This window comes from Panonychus citri, unplaced genomic scaffold (assembly GCF_014898815.1).
Source record: "Panonychus citri isolate SS breed McGregor unplaced genomic scaffold, ASM1489881v1 Contig00135, whole genome shotgun sequence".
Taxonomy (NCBI): domain Eukaryota; kingdom Metazoa; phylum Arthropoda; class Arachnida; order Trombidiformes; family Tetranychidae; genus Panonychus; species Panonychus citri.
In genome coordinates this window covers 699651-720584 of record NW_026515540.1, presented here as the reverse complement: position 1 = coordinate 720584, position 20934 = coordinate 699651, and the positions used below count along the sequence as shown (strand labels likewise).

Genomic DNA, 20934 nt, shown 5'->3' with positions numbered 1-20934 from the left:
TCATAATTAGAGTTAATTAAATCGTTGTTTACACTTTATGTATATGAAGTTGATTATGATGCTCCAGGTTTTGCTAATTATTTTATTCACTATCATCATGATTAGCTGACTTTCAATTGTTTCGGTTTATTAATTGTTACTGTTGCCAGTGAATTTGATGAGACTGATTAAATGTTAATCGTTAGTTATTGATTATACTGATTCTGCTGATGATGATGATGCCGATTTATTTTGAATGAAATGAATCAAATCTGTCAATCCTTTTATCCTTACAATTTATCAGATTTATTTTCATTTGACACATTAATCTAATCCAGTTCCCTTTTGTTGATAACATTGAATTAATATCATTGAGGTAAAACTAATGTATTGATTTGTGAGCTTTGATTATCTGATTAAATGAAATTCATTATAACATTTATCGTTTCATTGGTCATTCTTGTGGCCATCGTTCTCGGCATTCGTTGGGTCAACTCTTGATCCATTGATTTGTCACAGAAAAGACAAGTTCATATTCATATTTTTCACATTTTCCTTGAAATATTGCTTCATCCTGAGCTCGAAGATAAGATTAAGCCAAAGTCCATAGCTAAGGCTTAGAACTTGATAGACTCTGATTATCAGAATAATAATATTTTAAGATTATGATAATTTTAGTGTCGCTTGAAAATTCAATTCAATGGTTTGCCTAAAGTTAAGTACATTTATATTAATATATCAAAACTTTTAGATAATTTCATCAGATTTTGTGGACATGATGATGTTTATCTTCATCTTCATGATGACAAATATTATCTTGATCTTTTCAGTAGGAAAAGTTAATTCAAATGGTTAATTTAACTTGACAGTGGGTTTTACATTTCGTTACTGTTTCCATGCTTGAACTTATCTCCTTTCAACTGAACAATTTTTCACTCATGTTATTGTTATGAAAATAAAACCTTACCCATGTTTTTATGTTGTTAAAATTTGTTTATCAAAATGATGGATAACATGGTGAAAATTTCATCTGTTTGAATGATCACTCTGAACTTTTGATTCTAATTCATTTGATTGAAAAAGTAATTCTTATTAGCAGAAATAGGAAGTGATAAATTGAATTCTCGTCTTGAACACTAATTGTTTTCAAGATGATACAGTTGATTGTCTTATTACATGATAATCATTTTCATGTCATATCATGTAATTAATTTAAGATCATCAACAATTACATCATGATTCTGGATCCGATTTCTAATTGTCACCGAATTGAATCCTTTTGAAAATTGTGTCACTTTCTCAATGATGAATTCAATTAATACATGATAAGTGCTAATGGTTGAAGAGTAGATTAACTTTTAAATTACTATTCTGATCAGTATGATCAGGGAAATTCAATTGAATCTTAGATTAGGAAAACAAGTTCTATTTAATAAGATTTTCTCGAACATCTTGAATCACTTTGTTCAGAACTTGAATTACCAATCTTACCTTTACCCTCTCATCATGTTGACGAATGGTCTCCAATAGAAGCCATTTTATTTCCAATGAATTAATACAGAACGAAAAAGAAATATTCTAAATTCTGAACAGATTGAAATGATACACAATTTACTTATTGAAAGGAGAATAAAAAAGTGAATTCGAAATTCGAAATAAAAAGATTGATGTTTTGTCAAATATTGAGACAGAACTCTCAGGTTGAATCTCTATTCGGATTATACTCATGACATTGCCTATTTACCATGTATTCTCCTTCCTATTACAGAATATCAGCATTTTCTTTCTCGCTCGTATTTCTGATAAGCATTATTACTCTGGAAGATGGAGAAGATACTAAAAGATGGAAGAAGAAGAAAGAAAAAGCAAAAAAATGAGACACTTTTTGAATGTATTCTTTTTTCAAACTGAGCATTCTGAAGAAAATACAAAGAAAAAAAAACGAAATGAAAGCTGAAGGAATCACCGAATCTACAATAATGATTCTGATATGATGATGATAATGTTTGTTGAAACGTATAATTTAGATGAGTGAGAATAGTGGGAAAAGGTGAGTAGGGTGGATAATGAGAGATACGAAACATGATAGACAATGAAAAACTTTTTCTCTCACAGTTTAACTGTTACAATGAATTATCATGATGATGGAAAACATTTTAATAGTTTAAATGATGATGGAGTTTTTTTTTGTTCAAATTATCAGATTACCTTTTGAATATCATTTTAAATATTCAACAAAAGCCTTAATGATGATAATCAACTAATCAACTGAACTTTGGAAAATACAAACCAACGTAAATTTCATTGATACTTTTTACTCAACTTTGGAAAAAGTTTTTACGATGTATCGAGTTTCAATTTGAACATTTAGAACCTTCAACCATAACTTTAATATCGATCGTTGATCAAACATCAAATGTCAATTGAACATCTTAAGAATGATTTAATTTTCATAGTAATTAAGCAATCAATTGAGTAACTGGATTAAGTAAATTGAGAGCAGAAAAATAGTTTCTATGGAAATTTTTTCATTCTCTTCTCTAGATGAAGACAATTCTAATTCTCAGTCGATTTTGTAGCATTCAGAACTCAGAGGTGAATATAATAAGTTATTACTCTTTCTCAACTCATAATAATGGATAAACAATGCCTCAGGCTATTACATGAGAAGATAATATCACCGTTATCAGAAATATGAAATCTCAGAGTTTTTTTCTATCAATATTTTTTTCTTCTTATTCTTTCCCCTGATGAAATTGAATCTAACATGAAGTCTCATATTCGTTTCCTATTTCATCCTTATCCATATTTGCCACCGAGAAAAAAAACAAGTTAAACACCAAAAGTAGGTCACTAATCAAATCAATGGAATCACCAGTAAACAGTTATGATTAAATTAAAACGCATGAAAATCAATTGAAATGTAATCATAATAAAGAGATAGAGAGAGAGAGGGAAAAACAATTGCTGGTTATGAATTGATTCAGTAATCATTATCTCATCTCCCATGAAACATGATAGCACCAGAAACCAATTTTGATTACTATTAACATTGTGTGGGCTCATTGTTGTGATATTATTACTGTTATTATTTAAGATGACAAGTTACCCCTTGAAGCAATTTGAATTTGGAATTTATCATTCAAATTTCAATTCAATTTCAGATTCAGGGTAAAATAAAATAACCAGAAAAAAAACTCATTTCTTGTTAACATGAATTGATAACAATCGAGGTTCTTGAGATCATAATTTACATATTATATTATATTTATCTTTAGATTGTAAACTTTTATCATCAAATTTCAGGGTAATTTTTTTCTCATCTTATACCAATAATCATGATAATTAGTTTTCATCAATTGTTATGTTTAAGTGCATCATCTTGATCATCATATTTGATTAGATTTCACAAATCATACACCAATGGAATTGAAACTTTGCCTAATCATCATCATTGTGCTATTATTACATTGAATTAATTAGCAATTAAGGAAATTGAATACTTATATTTATATGATTTGCTAACTCAAACAATTTATCCTCTAATTTAAACTGAAAAATTAGATTGGTAACAATTTAATAATAGAAACAATCTGGTCTCAATATGATGATGATTCCAATTGATAATTGGATTTACAAGTTACTCTGATTGCTGGGAGGAAATTTAATTTGCTTGGTTAATGAGAAATCTAATTGTTACTTGAAATGTTTAAATCAAAATCTAAACTAATCACTAATTAAGTGTAAAACTAAATTTAATTTATCAAAATCATCTTTTGATGCAAAGAAATATTCAATCTAATAGTTGTAAATCAATCAACAAAATTGATCAGTAAAGTTAATTGGTGATTAATTGTAGTTTTTTTCTGCAAATATTGCTTTTATATTAGTGAGGGTAATTAGTTAATTATGATTAAGGATTTTTTTGTTGTTGTTAAATTAGCTTTTCCAATGAACAAAGTAAATGCATATTAGGTTTGTAACGTTGTTTACTTTGTTATAATGTTATTATTATTAGTTATCAAATTAATTAGTTTTGATTGATTTTAGTTTCGCTCATGATTAATTAATTTAAATACGGGAGGCAAATTAAGTGAGAGTGAAAGCTAATTGCTGAGGGGTAAAAATAAGAAACTCGGCTGAAAGAGGTGGGATAATTAACTAGAAGGTGGTGGGAAGTGGTTATCATGGCGGAGAAAGTTGGTAATGAATGTTGATTGAACAAATTTAGATGACAAAAAGAAAGAGGGAAAAGTTTTTTGTTTTCATCGGAAGCGGAAGTTGAAAGGATAAAAATTACAAGGAAGATGAGGATGAAGGTATTACAAGGTTGTAATGTGAAGGTAAATGGAGAGTTGAACAAGATGAGAAATGTTAATGGACAAGAGTTATTGCCTGGTGACCATTAAGTTTGATAGTCTGATGATAATTATGTAGACTAGATAATCGGAGGATGAAAATCGTAGGATAATTGGTATTAAACAAGAATTGACTCTATCGTTTATCATTGTTGCTCTTCCTCTAGGGATTTCGTTGATGATGGGATCACATCTATTGACCATCTATCGGTCTAACGTTTCTGAAAAAAAAGTTCTGGTTACATTGAGTTTCTATGAACATGAAACTTTCTCCTGTGACCTTTTTTTCTGTCTTCTTGTCATTTCATTTTTTTTTCAATTCTTCAGTGACAATCATCCTTCAATCTCCTCTTCTTCTTCCACTATTATCATCTTACTATTTTTCCACATTCTTTTTACTTTGACATGATGATAAAGTTCTGTTCAAATTCCGGAAGCATGTTAAATCCACCCTGGCCACTTCCGTTTAGAGATTTTTTCCTCGAGCTCTTCATCTTTTTGTACACTTATTCTTTATATCGTTCTTGAGAGATGAGAAAGAATAGAAAACTTTTACATGAAGAGTTCATCTATCGAGGAAAAAAATCACCGAGAGAAGAGATTGGAAGCCATTGTATTAAGATTCTTTTTTTCTATCATTCGAATCTCACTCCCACCTCTATTCTTTTCTTCCGTATCATCATTATCATCTTCATTTCTCCTTCCATTTAAGAGCTTTTTCTCACCTTAATCTTAAATGTATTCGCAATTTACTTTTCTATTTTTCGTTGATTTAGATCATGTAACTGGAATGAGAAAAGTTCTGAATCAACCATCATTGAGAAGATGATGATGGACACTATTAAGTTGGTCACTTTTTACATTTGAATCATTAGAAATGTCACTTGATACATTTCAATGTGAATAACTGAATATCTTTTAACTTCTAGAACTTTTTTTTTTAAAAAAAATTCATATTCTCATCATTATTATCATCTATTAATATCTCAATGTTCATTATATTCACATCTTCCCTGAGTCCAAGAAAAAATAACATCATTAATAATATTATTTCCTCCATCACCATGAATCTTAAAATATCTTCATCATCACTATTATCATGAACTTTCAGAATATGAAATAAAAAAACTCGTGACCTGTGAACATCACGTTATCACTTCAAATAGCCTGTAACTGAATATCATGATAAAATTTCATCCAAAAAATAACATTCTAAGGAGATTCTGACTCTACTCTGAGTATCATCATTATCATGCTAATATTATTAGTCTGTATCATTTTACTCAGTGGATATTAAATAAAATAGGTTAACCATAATTTCATCATCAAGGGTTATCCTTTTAATCATCAACCAATACAAAAGTCAACATGCAATAAGCATGCAAATTACAACATAGAAATATTACTTAATATACATAATAATAGAATCAATTAATAGTTATCATGAGAAGATGAGAATCTAATGTTTGATAACTTTTTAACTTCATTTCCATGTCTTAACCTCATATTCATCATGAGAACGATAACTTTACATGATAGATTCATTTCCATCAACTGTCAAAAAAGTGTGTTTGTTGACAGTGGAAAGAGAACAGCTGATAAAAAAGATAACCTCATGAAATATTATCATCATGGAGAATGATAAAAATTCAACGATAATTGAAGATAACAAAGTGATAACTTTCGCCACTCCCAATGTTATCTTGATCTACAGAATCAAGAATGTAACTGTTTTTCTGAGTGTTAACAGAATCATATACAGAATTATTTCTATCTCAAAGAATTCAGAGAATTTTCTTACAAATATAATCAGATTGAATCTCTTTATCTCTCTCCCTCTCTCTCTCTTTATATAACTTAATTCAGTTCATATTCCAATTCAATGTTAACCCTGTTGATGATAATAATACATGATAATAAGAATTCAAGATTTCTCCCTATTATCATGATAACTTTGGCTCAGTGTCAGAAATAGATACCTTTGTATTCCTACCATGTAACATTTTCCTCTCATTCTAAGCCCACTTTTCTCACCGAAGATCATGGAAACAGAATATCTTTGATCTAATTACAGATAAAGTTAAAGATTCTCTTCTTAATCATATAATTTACAACGAGCTCATGATAATCTATCTATTAGATAAAGGTATCAATGAATGTTGATCTCAATTCTCTGAGATTAGAAAAAGTTAAAGTCAAATTTATATCCATTGAAATTTCCTTCCAAGTTGCATGTAACCATCTCATTGATTGTCAGAATTGTTCAAATGATATTATTCAGCATTCTGAGTGTGATAAATGAACTGAATGTCAATCGACATCGATGATCACATTTCCTTAACTAAATAGCTCTTAAAATGTTCTAACATTTATCTTTTCGAACTCTTTTTTCCCTTCTCCTTTTTCATATTCTTTTATTATTACTTGGCTGTATTTCTCATTCTGATACGAAAATTATATAAAAAATGATTCATTCAGATTTCTTTTTGTTCATCATCATGATACATGTATAAATAGATACAATTGAAAGAGGTTGACATTGCAAAACAATTTCCAATTCAGAGATAAATATTTACCTTTGCAGTTTGAGAACTTTTTTATTAGAAAGAAAAGTTCAAGATCTCATCCATTTGAATATAAATATTTCAACCCTGATAAAGATCATCGAATTTTCCGGATGAAGATGATGATAAGTAATCTAATGGTCTGAAAAATATATGTTAGCTCCAAGGAACATGTAAACATCATCAAGAACTTTTTCTCCCACTCTCACCAATCGTAATGTGCTTTTCAGGGAGATGATTTAGATAGAGATGAGTATTGAGAATAAGAATTAATGATTTTCTCATGGTGATAATGACATTTTCTTGATGAAATCATACATGGAAATGTTTCACCACCATCATCATGTTCATCACTTCAAGTTGACATAATTTTCAGCATCAGAATTGGAGGAACCAAAAAAAAGCGACAAAAAAAATGCAAAAAAAAATGTTTCCACCAAAATTCAAATTCATGTTTGAATTTCATCTTGATAAAATGATCATCATCATGATCATGAAATGGAAACTGCAAAATTTTCATTCATTTCAAAAACGAGGACACTCAATGACCTTTATAACATTGAATAAGTTTGGTGGTCATTCAATATCCGTATCATCATCAGTGGTCATCGTCCATCAACTTATTGACCATCATCTATGAGTTGATACTTGTATTAAGCTGTTGCATCATCATCTTTATAATTATCTTCATCTTTTGATTTTCTGTCATGTGATTTACATTTGTTTATATATTGAATTGTACAGTTATTCCTCTTCCTTGTGCCCATAGGGAAGTTGATATGTGTCAGGTATCAATTGTAAACCTGTGAAGAGTATCAACAATTTTATTGATTGGGAAGATGAAAATAATGATGAGGATGATAAAAAAAATCATCTGATAAAAAGCAAATAATAACAAACGACAACGATCAAAGCAAAAAGGTTAATGTTGATTGACGCTTTTGTTGTTTGGTATAAAAGACTTGAAAGATTTTTCCTGAGAGATGACAATGATGAGGAAGATAATGATAATGATGATGATGATGATGATGATGAAAGATGAGGATGATGATGGGTAAAGGGATACAAATAACCTTGATCAATGATCAGAATCAATGACAAACTTATATATAATAAATATAATGATATCGTCTTAATATTTGATCAGTGATAACTCAAAATTATTGCCAATGTAGTTGATTTAATTTCATCTTTCATTTTTATCACTTAAATTGTTACCATTAGAAAATTGATTGTTAATAGTTGATTCTTATTGGTTAAGACTGATTTTTTTAGTATGAATATCAGACTGAACAATCAATAAATATCAAAATGAATCTAATTAACTTAATCATCGTCTTCATTGTTTTCCATTTACTTTCAATTTGATACAAACATACACTTACATTTGATGTTAATTGTTACAGAAATAATTCAATTTGAATGAAAGTCGTAGAGTATAAATTGCTACATTAATAATCTGCTGTTTGATGTTCATTGTTTACAGAAAAAAAAATTAGATCTTCTATTAATTTCAGATATTTAATTCACAATTAGACGTCAAATTGTGAGCTAAATTGTTGGATAATGAAGAGAGTCATTCAAATTACCAAACTGTAGTTATCTTATATTGTTGGTTAATTCAATTTAATACTTAATCATGAAGACTATTGTTGATACTACAACAATCAACGTTAAATTATATTCATAATACAGTTAATCGAGCAAAAGTTATCTCAACAATCGGTTGATTAAATTAGGATCTATTATTGAATTCAGCTTCTAACAATTAACTTTTCAAGGTGAAACTGTTAAGAGTATTTTTTAATAATCATGATTAACTATTGATTTTGATCAATAAAATTCAATTGATTAAATGGGAGCGGGACTATTGGCCTGATCAAGTGCACAAATGATAATTTGATCTTATTTCATTAGTGAAATCAACAAATTATATTAATAATTTAAATCGATGATTAAAAATAAAAATTTTATCGATCAAAATTAAACGATCAAACTGAATCAATTTGATTGTGAGCTTCTCAATGAGTTAATAATTTGATCAATATAAACAAAAAAATCAATTTAATTTTCCTTTCCACAAAAGTTATCACTTGTAACACCATGAATGAACTTTTCAAGAATTAATCAAATCTTCAATTGCTCGAATGATAAAAAAGAAAGATAAACAATCAATGGCCAATGGACACTAAAACCTTTAATTGTGAATCAAATACTAAAAAGTTGACCAATAGAATACGTTATTCTCTTTATCGTATTATCGGTTTACCTGCTGAAGAAAATGTTACAATTGAACTTCTCAAACAATTAGATTGGTTGGTTCGACTTTTATGGTTCGATAGTCGGAAACCAACCCAATCGATGATAATTAACAATTTATTCCGACTGGTCTCTGTATTACTTATTGTCCGACTTGCTTCAGTTCTCTTATTTGGTGCAGCTGATAATCAGGTAATTCTGTCTGACCCAATCATTGATATCGCTGATCATGATAGTATCTTGTTCACTCAATTAATCCTGCTAATTACCATGATTTTGGCTCGTGAATACATTTTAAATTGTGAAATTAAAGGAAATTACAAAGCAGTTTACAAATACCTGGTCATTGATGCTGATAGTTATTCCCCTGGTTATTTCAAAATGAGCATAAAAAAGTTTGGACGGTTCAAAATTTATTTCCATATTCTTATTTACAATTGTTTAAGAGCTAATGTATTCATTGCTATCTTGCTGCCAACGCTTGTGGTTATAATTAAGGTGCGATATTACCAATTATTCACAACGATTCCATTGATTGTATCTTCTTGCTTATGGTCAATAGCTGAATGGGGCGTTTATAGCATTTCCTTTTGCGGACTTTGTGTTAGGGGAATTCATTTGATCCTCTCAAGATTTATTTTACGTTTCCAAATGGACAGTTTGATCGAAACAATTGGTTCTTACCTCGCACTGAATAAAAACTCATATAGTATGAAAAAGGTCAATCAGATGACATGGAAATGGCAAAATGAAATTGATCTATTAGGGATTGAAACTAAATATATATCGTTAGTTTTTTTCGTCTACTGTTCATTTAGTGCCGATTTGTTGATCTTTCTGGGACTAATTATCAATATCATATCGGAAGCTGTAGCATTTGTGCTCGCTTTGGCTGGTATTTTGTTGCTTATTATGTTGACCCTCGGCCTTTACCTTGCGGCAGATTTGCACACAATGGGTATCAAGTTGTACGTTGATTTGGCCAGTCTTTTGGCTCGATCTCGAATAAGAATTGATGAGAAACTTAAGGTTGTGATTAAAATTTCTTTCAGCGTGCTTATTAATTGTCAGAGCTCATTTTTATCTTTAGATGATGGAAATGATGAATCGAATAGATCATCCTTCTAATGGTGTTGCTGTTGGTGATTTTTTCATCATTCGAAAGGAAACTTGTCCCTATGTGAGTAAATAACGATTTAAATGTGAAGAATAATCTAATTTATTCTGTTCTAATTTCATATTAATCAAGTTTCTCATGGAAAATGCAAGCATGATCATGCTATTGACTTGTAATTTAGCTTCGTTCATTGGGATATAATGATTACAATCAACTGATTATTGGAAATTTTTTATGTGTTTATGTTTTGATCTGTGTTGATCTTTAATAATTCATTTGTGACCTAAATTTAAATTCGTTTTCAATTGTAATCAATAATTTCATTCATTAAATTGTGTGAGCATTAAAAAAGCAACACGATTAAAATTTATAAATCAATTCGATGAAAGAAAAGTCAATTGAGTTAATTATCTAAAATCAAGGTTTAAACAGTTAAAAACACTAATCAAATCAACTGGTCGATATTTTTTAATTATGTGATCAAATGTAATGTGAAGTTTGTTGAGGATTATGTTAATTGTTAATCATTTAACTTAATCATTTACTAAATTTATTAGAATATTAATCATTTGTTTTCGTTGTAATATCTTATTTATAAATTTGGTTGCTTAATTACAATTAATTAATCCAGTTTAAACTGTGACTACGCATCTACTAAATTGTCAGAATAATAATTAATCATCTAATTGTTACAACTTATACTTAAACCATTACAATTAAATGATAAAATTAATTAGAGTTGAATCTCAGTTCAGTAAACATCAAAGATTATTACAACAGGTTATGGGTCCAGGGCGTTTGGACTATTAATTTAATTGTTGGTGTTTATTTCAGTTTCACTTTAAGAGTAAATATTTGAATCAATTATTATTAATATTTAAATTGTTAATTTAAATACTAGTAGTTAATTTGGTGAAAATGGAAATTGATTGAAAAGGCAATTGTATTGAAAAATTAACATCAAAGAATTGGTCAAATTGGGAGTTCAAAATGGAACTTATTTTCAAAGCCTTGAAAAGTTCTGGTGATTTTAAGATAAAACTAACATAAGATGAACTGATTAACTATGTTTATTCATATGATGATGTTGATGAAGATATGGGCCGAAGTGGCTCATACCGCTAATTATATTCTTAATTAAAGACCTTGTTCATGTATCGATTACAAAGTTCGATCTTTGGACTGCAAGAAAATTCGATTATAATCGATTGAAAGTTTTTGATTGGTTATTCTTAGCTACACCCCCTTTCAAATCGTCGGCAAATAAACAAGATCTTGACCAAATGACCTTGACAATTATTTTGACCGCAAAACATATTCTGGTCAAAATGCATGTTGATCTGAGCAGACTGTTATTTGTATATATACAAATAACAGTTTTGACTATTATTGACCTAGCATACGTATTGTTGCTAGTATCGAATTTGATTAAAAGTTGATATATAAGATGTTCATAGTCAACTGTATATGTGAAAAAAATTTCATCATCTAAGCTTCTCCCACTTTCATTTAATCCTAATTTTCGCGAAGTAGACTTCTTAAGGATTTTGAGTTTTTAAATGGCTATAACTCCGCCCACCGAAGTTTCCGTAAAAATTTTTTCACAAATGTGTAGACAATTATTGGAGCTATACACATAAAAATTTTGAGACGAAAGGGGGTATAGTAAAGAATAGCCTAATATAGTGATGCAAAATGTCCGCTCTCATCATGCAGGTGATGTTGAAAAGTTGGTTGAAGATGCTGGTCATCATCTTGTTTATTTGCCAGCTTATTCACCCTTTCTCAACCCAATCGAAGTTCTTTTCAATCAATTGAAATATTATGTGAAGAAACTTAACCCTAAAAATGGCGACGAAGTGTTCGATGGCCTGAAATTAGCTTCCGATGTAATCGATGAAAACGATTGCAAAAACTATTACAAAAATATGCAAAAGTATACAGCCATCGACTTTGAGTTTGCAACCACTTTAATTACATTCACGCAGGTAATGATTATCAGCCAAAGATAAGCTTTAGTATCTTATCGGATAACCATCTGAAGAGATTACATTTTGTAAGCGAGTGGACATTGAATCAATCAACTTTTTTGTGTATTGATTTTTGAGCTTAATTTTGTCCCAACATTGAAATACATTATTTTTCATTTCATCAACGGTCGAAGGTACAACAACATCGTACAGCATTTCATGTTTTAGACGACCCCAAACATTTTCGATTACATTTAAATCAGGAGAATAGGGAGGAAGACGAAGTAAAGTAACGTTAATTTCATTACGATACAAAGGTCCAACTGATTCGAACCATTTTCGAGCTAAATTACAAGTATGTGCTGGGCAATTATCATCAACCCAATAGCAATGATTAGATCCAAACGTGCGTTTAATTAAATCAACACCATAAGTCGACATTAGCTTCACGAACGTTGATCCATCTAATCGTCTATCTAAATTTACTAATTGTCCGAGTCCATTGTAAGTGATAGCTCCCCAAATAGAAACTGTTTTTCTATGACAATGGTCAGGGTAATTACAAAATTCGGGATTATAACGATGTCCTTTTGATTGTTTAACTAATTTAATTCCTTGTTTTTCTGACGAAAAACAACATTCGTCAGTAAATATACATTTAGTCCAATCGATGTCCCGGTAAATAGTCGCGAAAGCAACTCTAGCTTCTCTATTATTCTGATTTGTTTTTGGTTTAGAAGCGGCATGATGAGTTTTAATCCCTTCGCTTTTCAAATATCGATCAATTGTTTTTGAATTACATCCAATTTGTAATTTTTTACCGATTCGAATAGACGATTTGAATGGAGATTCAATGGACTTCAATATTATCGATTCCTTTTCATGATCATCCAAAACATTTACACCTTTACAATTTGAATAATTAGTTTCAATTGACCCTTCACTCTGGTACCTTTGAATCCACCTTATGACCGTTGATCTATTTAAATTAAGTTCACGCGTGATTTCACGTTGACTATAGTTTTGGTTGAATTGACTAATTATTTCCAATCTTTTATCAATACTAATTGCTCGAGGCATTATTCACAATTTAATTAAATAATTAACAAAACAATCAACAAAACAACACAAAAAAATAACAAAAACCAATGTGATCCTTATCATATCTTTGGGTTGTTTATCTCTGATTGATAATCATTACCTGCGTGAATGTAATGAAAGTGGTTGCAAACTCAAAGTCGATGGCTGTATTTCTAAACGTTTAGAAGAAGAAGAAATTGAAAACTAATACATTTGCTAAAATGTCTCATTCATTTCTTTTGTTTGTCTCAAATTTTGAGAAAGTAATAAAACATTTTATGGCTTTTCTTAGCGGGTAAAAAAATTGTCTCATTCATTTGCCCGTCCGTCTCGAAATTTGCTTTTAGAGTCTCAAGCAAAAGAGATTGACTGTATAACCAATATATTGTTGATTAATTCAATTTAATACTTAATCATGAAGACTATTGTTGATACTACAACAATCAACGTTAAATTATATTCATAATACAGTTAATCGAGCAAAAGTTATCTCAACAATCGGTTGATTAAATTAGGATCTATTATTGAATTCAGATTCTAACAATTAACTTTTCAAGGTGAAACTGTTAAGAGTATTTTTTAATAATCATGATTAACTATTGATTTTGATCAATAAAATTCAATTGATTAAATGGGAGCGGGACTATTGGCCTGATCAAGTGCACAAATGATAATTTGATCTTATTTCATTAGTGAAATCAACAAATTATATTAATAATTTAAATCGATGATTAAAAATAAAAATTTTATCGATCAAAATTAAACGATCAAACTGAATCAATTTGATTGTGAGCTTCTCAATGAGTTAATAATTTGATCAATATAAACAAAAAAATCAATTTAATTTTCCTTTCCACAAAAGTTATCACTTGTAACACCATGAATGAACTTTTCAAGAATTAATCAGTTCTCTTCGTTGGTAAATTTCTTGAATAATAAAAAAGATAGATAAACAATCAATGACCAATGGAAACTAAAACCTTTAATTGTGAATCAAATACTAAAAAGTTGACCAATAGAATTAGTTATTCGCTTTATCGTATTATCGGTTTACCTGCTGAAGAAAATGTTACAATTGAACTTCTCAAACAATTAGATTGGTTGGTTCGACTTTTATGGTTCGATAGTCGGAAACCAATTCAATCGAAGATAATTAACAATTTATTTCGACTTATCTTTGTAATATTTACTGTTCGAATTGTTTCAATTCTCTTATTTGGTGCAGCCGATAATCAGGTAATTCTATCTGACCCAATCATCGATATCGCTGATCATGATAGTATCTTATTCACTCAAACGGTCCTATTAATTACCATGATGTTGGCTCGTGAATACATTTTAAATTGTGAAATTAAAGGAAATTACAATTCAATTTACAGATATCTGCTCATTGATGCTGATAGTTATTCCCCTGATTATTTCAAAATGACCCTGAAAAAGTTTGAACGGTTCAAAATTTATTTCCATATTCTTATCTACAATTGCTTAAGAGTTAATGTATTCATTGCTATCTTGATGCCAACGCTTGTGGTTATAATTAAGGTGCGATATTATCAACTGTTCACAACGATTCCTTTGATTGTATCTTCTTGCTTATGGTCAATAGTTGAATGGACCGTTTTTAGCGTTTTCATTTGCGGGCTTTGGGTCAGGGGAATTCATTTGATCCTCTCAGCGTTTATTTGCAGTTTCCAAATGGACAGTTTGATTGAAACAATCGATTCTTACCTCGCACTGAATAAAAGCTCATATAGCATGAAAAATTTCAATCAGATGATATGGAAATGGCAAAATGAAATTGATCTATTAGGGATTGAAATTAAATATATTACGTTAGTTTTTTTTGTCTTGTGTTCATTTGGTGCCGATTTATTGATCTTTCTGGGACTAATTATCAATATCATATCGGAAGCGTTTTCCTTTGTGCTCGCTTTCGGTGGTATTTTGTTGCTCATTGTGTTGACTCTCGGCATTTACCTTGCGGCAGATTTGCACACAATGGGTATCAAGTTGTACGTTGATTTGGCCAGTCTTTTGGCTCGATCTCGAATAAGAATTGATGAGAAACTTAAGGTTGTGATTAAAATTTCTTTCAGCGTGCTTATTAATTGTCAGAGCTCATTTTTATCTTTAGATGATGGAGATAATGAATCGAATAGATCATCGCTCTAATGGTGTTGCTGTTGGTGATTTTTTCATCATTCGAAAAGATGTTTGTCCCTATGTGAGTAAATAACGAATAAAATGTGAAGAATAATCTAATTTATTCTGTTCTAATTTCATATTAATCAAGTTTCTCATGGAAAATGCAAGCATGATCATGCTATTGACTTGTAATTTAGCTTCGTTCATTGGCATATAATGATTACAATCAACTGATTATTGGAAATTATTTATGTGTTTATGTGTTGATCTGTGGTGAAAATGTAATCATTATCGTTAATAATTCATTTGTGACCTAAATTTAAATTCGTTTTCAATTGTAATCAATAATTTTACTCATTAAATTGTGTGAGCATCAAAAATAACACGATTGAAATTTGTAAATCAATTCGATGAAAGAAAAGACAATTGAGTTAATTATCTAAAATCAAGGTTTAAACAGTTAAAAACACTAATCAAATCAACTGGTCGATATTTTTTTTAATTATAATCAAATGTAATGTGAAGTTAATCAATTTTAAATCGTGATGAGAAAAAGGGTGGGTCAAAGTGGAAGTGGAAAAATGATGAAAAAAAGTTAATTCATTTGTTAAAATTTGATTGTTACAATCTAATTGTTTCTCTAATTGTCTTCCTATGGAGAGCACTAATTAATGGGTCTTCTTTGACTTGTGTGTTCAACAATTACTATTACAACTACTTTATTAAAAGTAATTTATTATGATGATAATTGTGAAAAATGGATCCTGGTGATTATCATCATGTTGCAAGTAATTTATTCATTATCATGGAAACAACGACATGAAAATGTGAGAATTAGGAATAAAAAAATTCTATCTTAATAAAAAGATCATTAAAACTTACAAAGGGAACAATTGATTAATCATTGTCACCATCAGAATTTATTTTCGCCAAGGAATCAGGAGAAAAGATTTTTTTTTCGTCCTGGTTTAATGATTACCTTTTATTATTATATGAGCACGAGGAGTTTAATTAATTCCCGTTCCATATTTTCATTGAGTTATTAATTCATTAATCATCTATTCATCTTTCACTTTCTAACTTTGCGATGGCTAATCAAATGGTTACAATCAAAGAAAGTAATTAAATCAATCATTTGTTATCAATGTAAACATAATCGTCATGTTGTAATACAAATGTTAATTGTCTATGTACCAATTAGGTTTTAACAATTAACATTGAATTGATTTGATTTGCCAAAGGAAATACAATTATAATACATTTGTAGGTTAAATTGTTAGGGAAATTAACTCATTAACAATGTTGTTAATTATGGGAATGGTTGACATTTGTTTGGACAATCAAGTTGTCAGATTAATTGTTTGAATATGTGTTGATTGTAATGATTTGGGTTAAAATGCAAGACTGATTGTTGATAGTCAACTGGAATAATGATGGAAGAGATTATTTAATTGTCTGTAAATCTTCAACTGGATTAACTTGGATTCCAATGAGCAATTTATTTGTTGGTCATCGTTTTTGATTGTTTCCATTGTCCATTAAGCCAAATAATAATAGTGTAAACCTTGTGATTATGTTTTCCACTCTTAATCTTTGTATTTAAAAACAAATTTATTCCAATTAAATGATAATTAATGTGTTCAATTGTCAAGAGAATGCTGAGAATTCAGTGTATTCAGAATCTTAATTGTAATAATTGATGGAGAAAAAGAAAGAGTTACAATCTTGACTTGCAGTTTCTTCCTCAACAATCATGGCTGCAATCGGATGGTAAACAATTAATCAATCATCACTGTCTAAACATATACTCGGTTGAATCATATATCCATTAATCACTGATCATGATAATGTTTGTGTTCATCACAATGGAAATTAAAAGAAAAGAGAAATGGGAAAATCAATGAATTTCATTGGTAATCATAATCATCAGTTATGTGTACATATTGTTGGACCAAATTGGTTATTTAATTGTTTATTTTCATTGTTATTTTTATAACGATGAGGATAAACAATTGAGAGAAACAAACAAACAAAAACCAGATTAGTTAATAATAGTAAACTTGACTAATGAAAAGCGAATTCATATAAACACATGAAACGAGTAACAGAAACAACAATTTAAATTAGAGTATAAATTAACCATACAACACACAATTAGAAATAATTTCAATCCTTTCCACAGGAATATTGCAATTAATGTTAAAATGTTCATTGTTATTCATAGAAAAGTAATAAGTTCCCTCATATTGGAACTTATCATGGATTCTCAAGGAAAGTCTAATGAATAAAGTTCTTGTCAAAAGTCAAAGGACAACAATCAACTGATTGTAACTCGAGTCCTGGTTGAAAAAAGTTTGAATTTTTCAAAATTTCAATCGGAAATTCTAATGTTCAGTGGAATTATTTTTCATATAATTAGCGTTGATGAATTATAATTGACTAATTATTCCTCCAGCATTCGAATGAAGTTTTGAGTAAATGGCCTTTTCCTTGCTTAGATCCAACCAAAAGTACCGTTAACCATCAGGTCCATCCAAGCTCCACTTTTGGCCATAAGACCATTTTATAAAGTGAGTACGGGCACTGGATTTAAAACCCTTTCGAATGGTCAATCATCAAATGTTAGAGAAAGGGAATGATTCATGTAATACATAATATGGTCATTCTTTACTAATTGATTGAATTGATCAATTGGAAGATTTGAAAGAACAAAAAGATTAAAGGTAAAGATGGAGATTCTTTTACTGGTTAATTAAGAAAACATGTAGATAGTAAAGCTAATTATCAATATTTTATTGATTGTTGTCACTTCGATGATGATGATTTGGATGACAAAAGAAAAACAAGATGATAAAGGTTAAAGAACAAGGCGAAAACTTAACAATGAGAGATATAAAAAAGGAAAATCCTTTGAGATATAATAGGATTAACATGTACGATAGAAAGAGAAACGTCTTATCCTATTTACCGTTATCAACAAGATAGATTATCATTTAAGAAGAAAAGAAAAAGATATTCTCTCTCTTGTGTATATTAAATGTTTCACTTTCTTTTACCTGTTAATCATCTTATGAGTTGTATTATTTTTCCGGATTAATGACCAACGATATTCAGGGTGATATTCATAAAGGAGGCGAAAAGTAAACAAGGAAAATGGTTCAACCATGAAGATGAAATGTATTTGGTTAACAAGTGACTGTTGCTGGTGGATTATCATCATCATCATGTTATTGATTGTTGACTTTCTCGTGACGAAAAATTGATCACTAAGGTTAAGCACTTTGCATCCATGTAATAAATCATAATTAACGTTTATCATGTTTTTCGAACTATCGTTGGAAAAGTTGAACGAAATTCCATTTTTTTTTTGTTTATTCTAAAGAGAAAAGAAAAAGAAGAAAAAAGTTCTATTCTTTTTTTCTCTTTTCGTTCTTTTCATTTTGATCGTCATCTTAATCATCATCAATTTCTCGCTTCATGTTATTGTAGCACTCAGTTGGAATCTCTAGTTTATTTGATTTTTTTTCTTCTTCTTTTTTCATGGTAATCACTTTCATCCTTATTTTCATGGTTCTTTTTCATGATATGGTTCCCATGTTCTTGTTGCTTCTAATATCTCAGTGATCAACTTGAGATAAGATTCACTTCATGAGATCTATTAGGGTGATCAGGCGGTTTTTGACCTGACCCACAAGAAGTGGGTTCTGATGAATGAGAGTTGGTTTAAATGTTTCTCAGCATGTGTTTTCTATGTGAGACGAGTTTCGTGAACTTTTTTCAGTGTAGCCCGTTTCACGGGGATTTTCCGTGAATTTTTCGAACTCAGTGCCTGGGAAGGGTTAAGATGTTTGCGTTCTCAATTATTAATAAGGCCGATTATCGTCATGAAGTATATTTAGATCGAAAGAGCAGTATTGATTGTATAAATAAATGGGCAGAAAGTAATATTGACGACTCTGGATTAAAGGCCACTTTGCTCGAAACTTCGAATTGACGGAAAATCCCTAGGCTGGAATTGGGCGTGGCCTTTATATTATCCACATGACCTAATCTAAAATTAGTAACCTTAAAACTAACTACACATTCTAAGGTTTTGATACATAGGTAGAAATGTTGATCTATAGACCGACAAGTTCAGTAAAAATCGAATCTTCGAATGTCCTTCATGTTATGCTGAAAGTTCATTGGTACTCAAGGGGTTCAGATTTCCGAAAATTATGAAAAAATTAAAAGTTAAAATAAAATTGGTAATATTGAAATTGCTATTCGATAAACTGGGTCCACATGAACAATAAATCACTACAAAATCATCGCGTTCATGGATTCTGAATAAGTCTCAGGCCAATTTAGCGACCATGCACGAAATTCGAGCACTTTTTCTATTCTTATGTGCTAAACACGTGCTTCATGAAAAATTAAAATTTTTTGAATCGATTATTAATCAGAGTAATCTAATAAGTGGAAAAATGAACATGGAATTCGATATAATCATCCATTTCATACTCAGGTCAAAAACCGCCTGATCACCTAATAATTAGTTACTTCGACATCATCATTTTGGTGGTTTGTTGGTGATGATCATCATCATCATTACTTTCATCTTATACAAATATGATTCTTGATAATAACTATTACTTAGTGTTATCTTTCAATCGGAATAATTTTCCATCCCAAGTCTTGTGTTTCATGATATTCTGGTCAAAAAGAAGACAAAAATTGACTATTAAAGCTATTGATCAATTAATGTCGTACATAAATCATATTAATGGTCAGTAATTTTAATTAACATGATTTTGGTCTATTAATATGTGTTCTTGCCTATTAATGTTTTCTGAATGAACATGATGAACATGAACAGTTCCAGCAGATCTCAATTCATTTCATATGGGTCCATAAAGGTCAACTACGGGGTGTCTGAAACAAGAAAGTGAGATTTACCTTCACCATGTAACAATCAATTTAATTGACTTACACAAAGTTAATCAAATTGTTCTTGACGAAATGAATACCTTCAAACCACCTTAGCACCGTTGACCCAATCAACATATATCGATGATAATATTCCGTCTTATTATCCTGAAATCACCAATAATCAATCATTGACTTGACTCCGAAACTGATTAAGTTAATCAATCGAGATAATCACAGACATAACCTCACTGATATAACGATTGTTTACTTTGAATTTCTATTATTATTATTATTTAATGGCAACAATCACAATCATAATCATCATTATTATTATCATTAACCACAAATGATAGTCGATGATAATTTGATTGTGAGACTTAACCATTAACCAAACGCAAAGAAAAAAATTGATATCAATTAAAATGAATTGAATGCAATGTTGTTTTATCCTCTTCCATCAACAACAATCAAGAATCAGTTGGGCGTTTATCCTGCATGATATTCATTAATAAATATCATTGGAAATGATCAATTAACCTTTTGAACACTTT

General features: G+C 29.7%; 2 protein-coding genes across 4 annotated transcripts in view; both read left to right on the top strand.

Moving 5' to 3' along the window:
- LOC128392113 (orexin/Hypocretin receptor type 1-like) overlaps positions 1-20934 on the top strand; it is a 37814-nt gene that overhangs the window by 14517 nt on the left and 2363 nt on the right. The window lies entirely within an intron of this gene.
- LOC128392116 (uncharacterized) lies at positions 9030-10523 on the top strand. Its single transcript, XM_053352100.1, has 3 exons — positions 9030-10189; positions 10251-10340; positions 10410-10523. The coding sequence occupies exons 1-3, from the start codon at positions 9083-9085 to the stop codon at positions 10476-10478; spliced, it is 1266 nt and encodes a 421-aa protein (XP_053208075.1). The 5' UTR covers positions 9030-9082; the 3' UTR covers positions 10479-10523.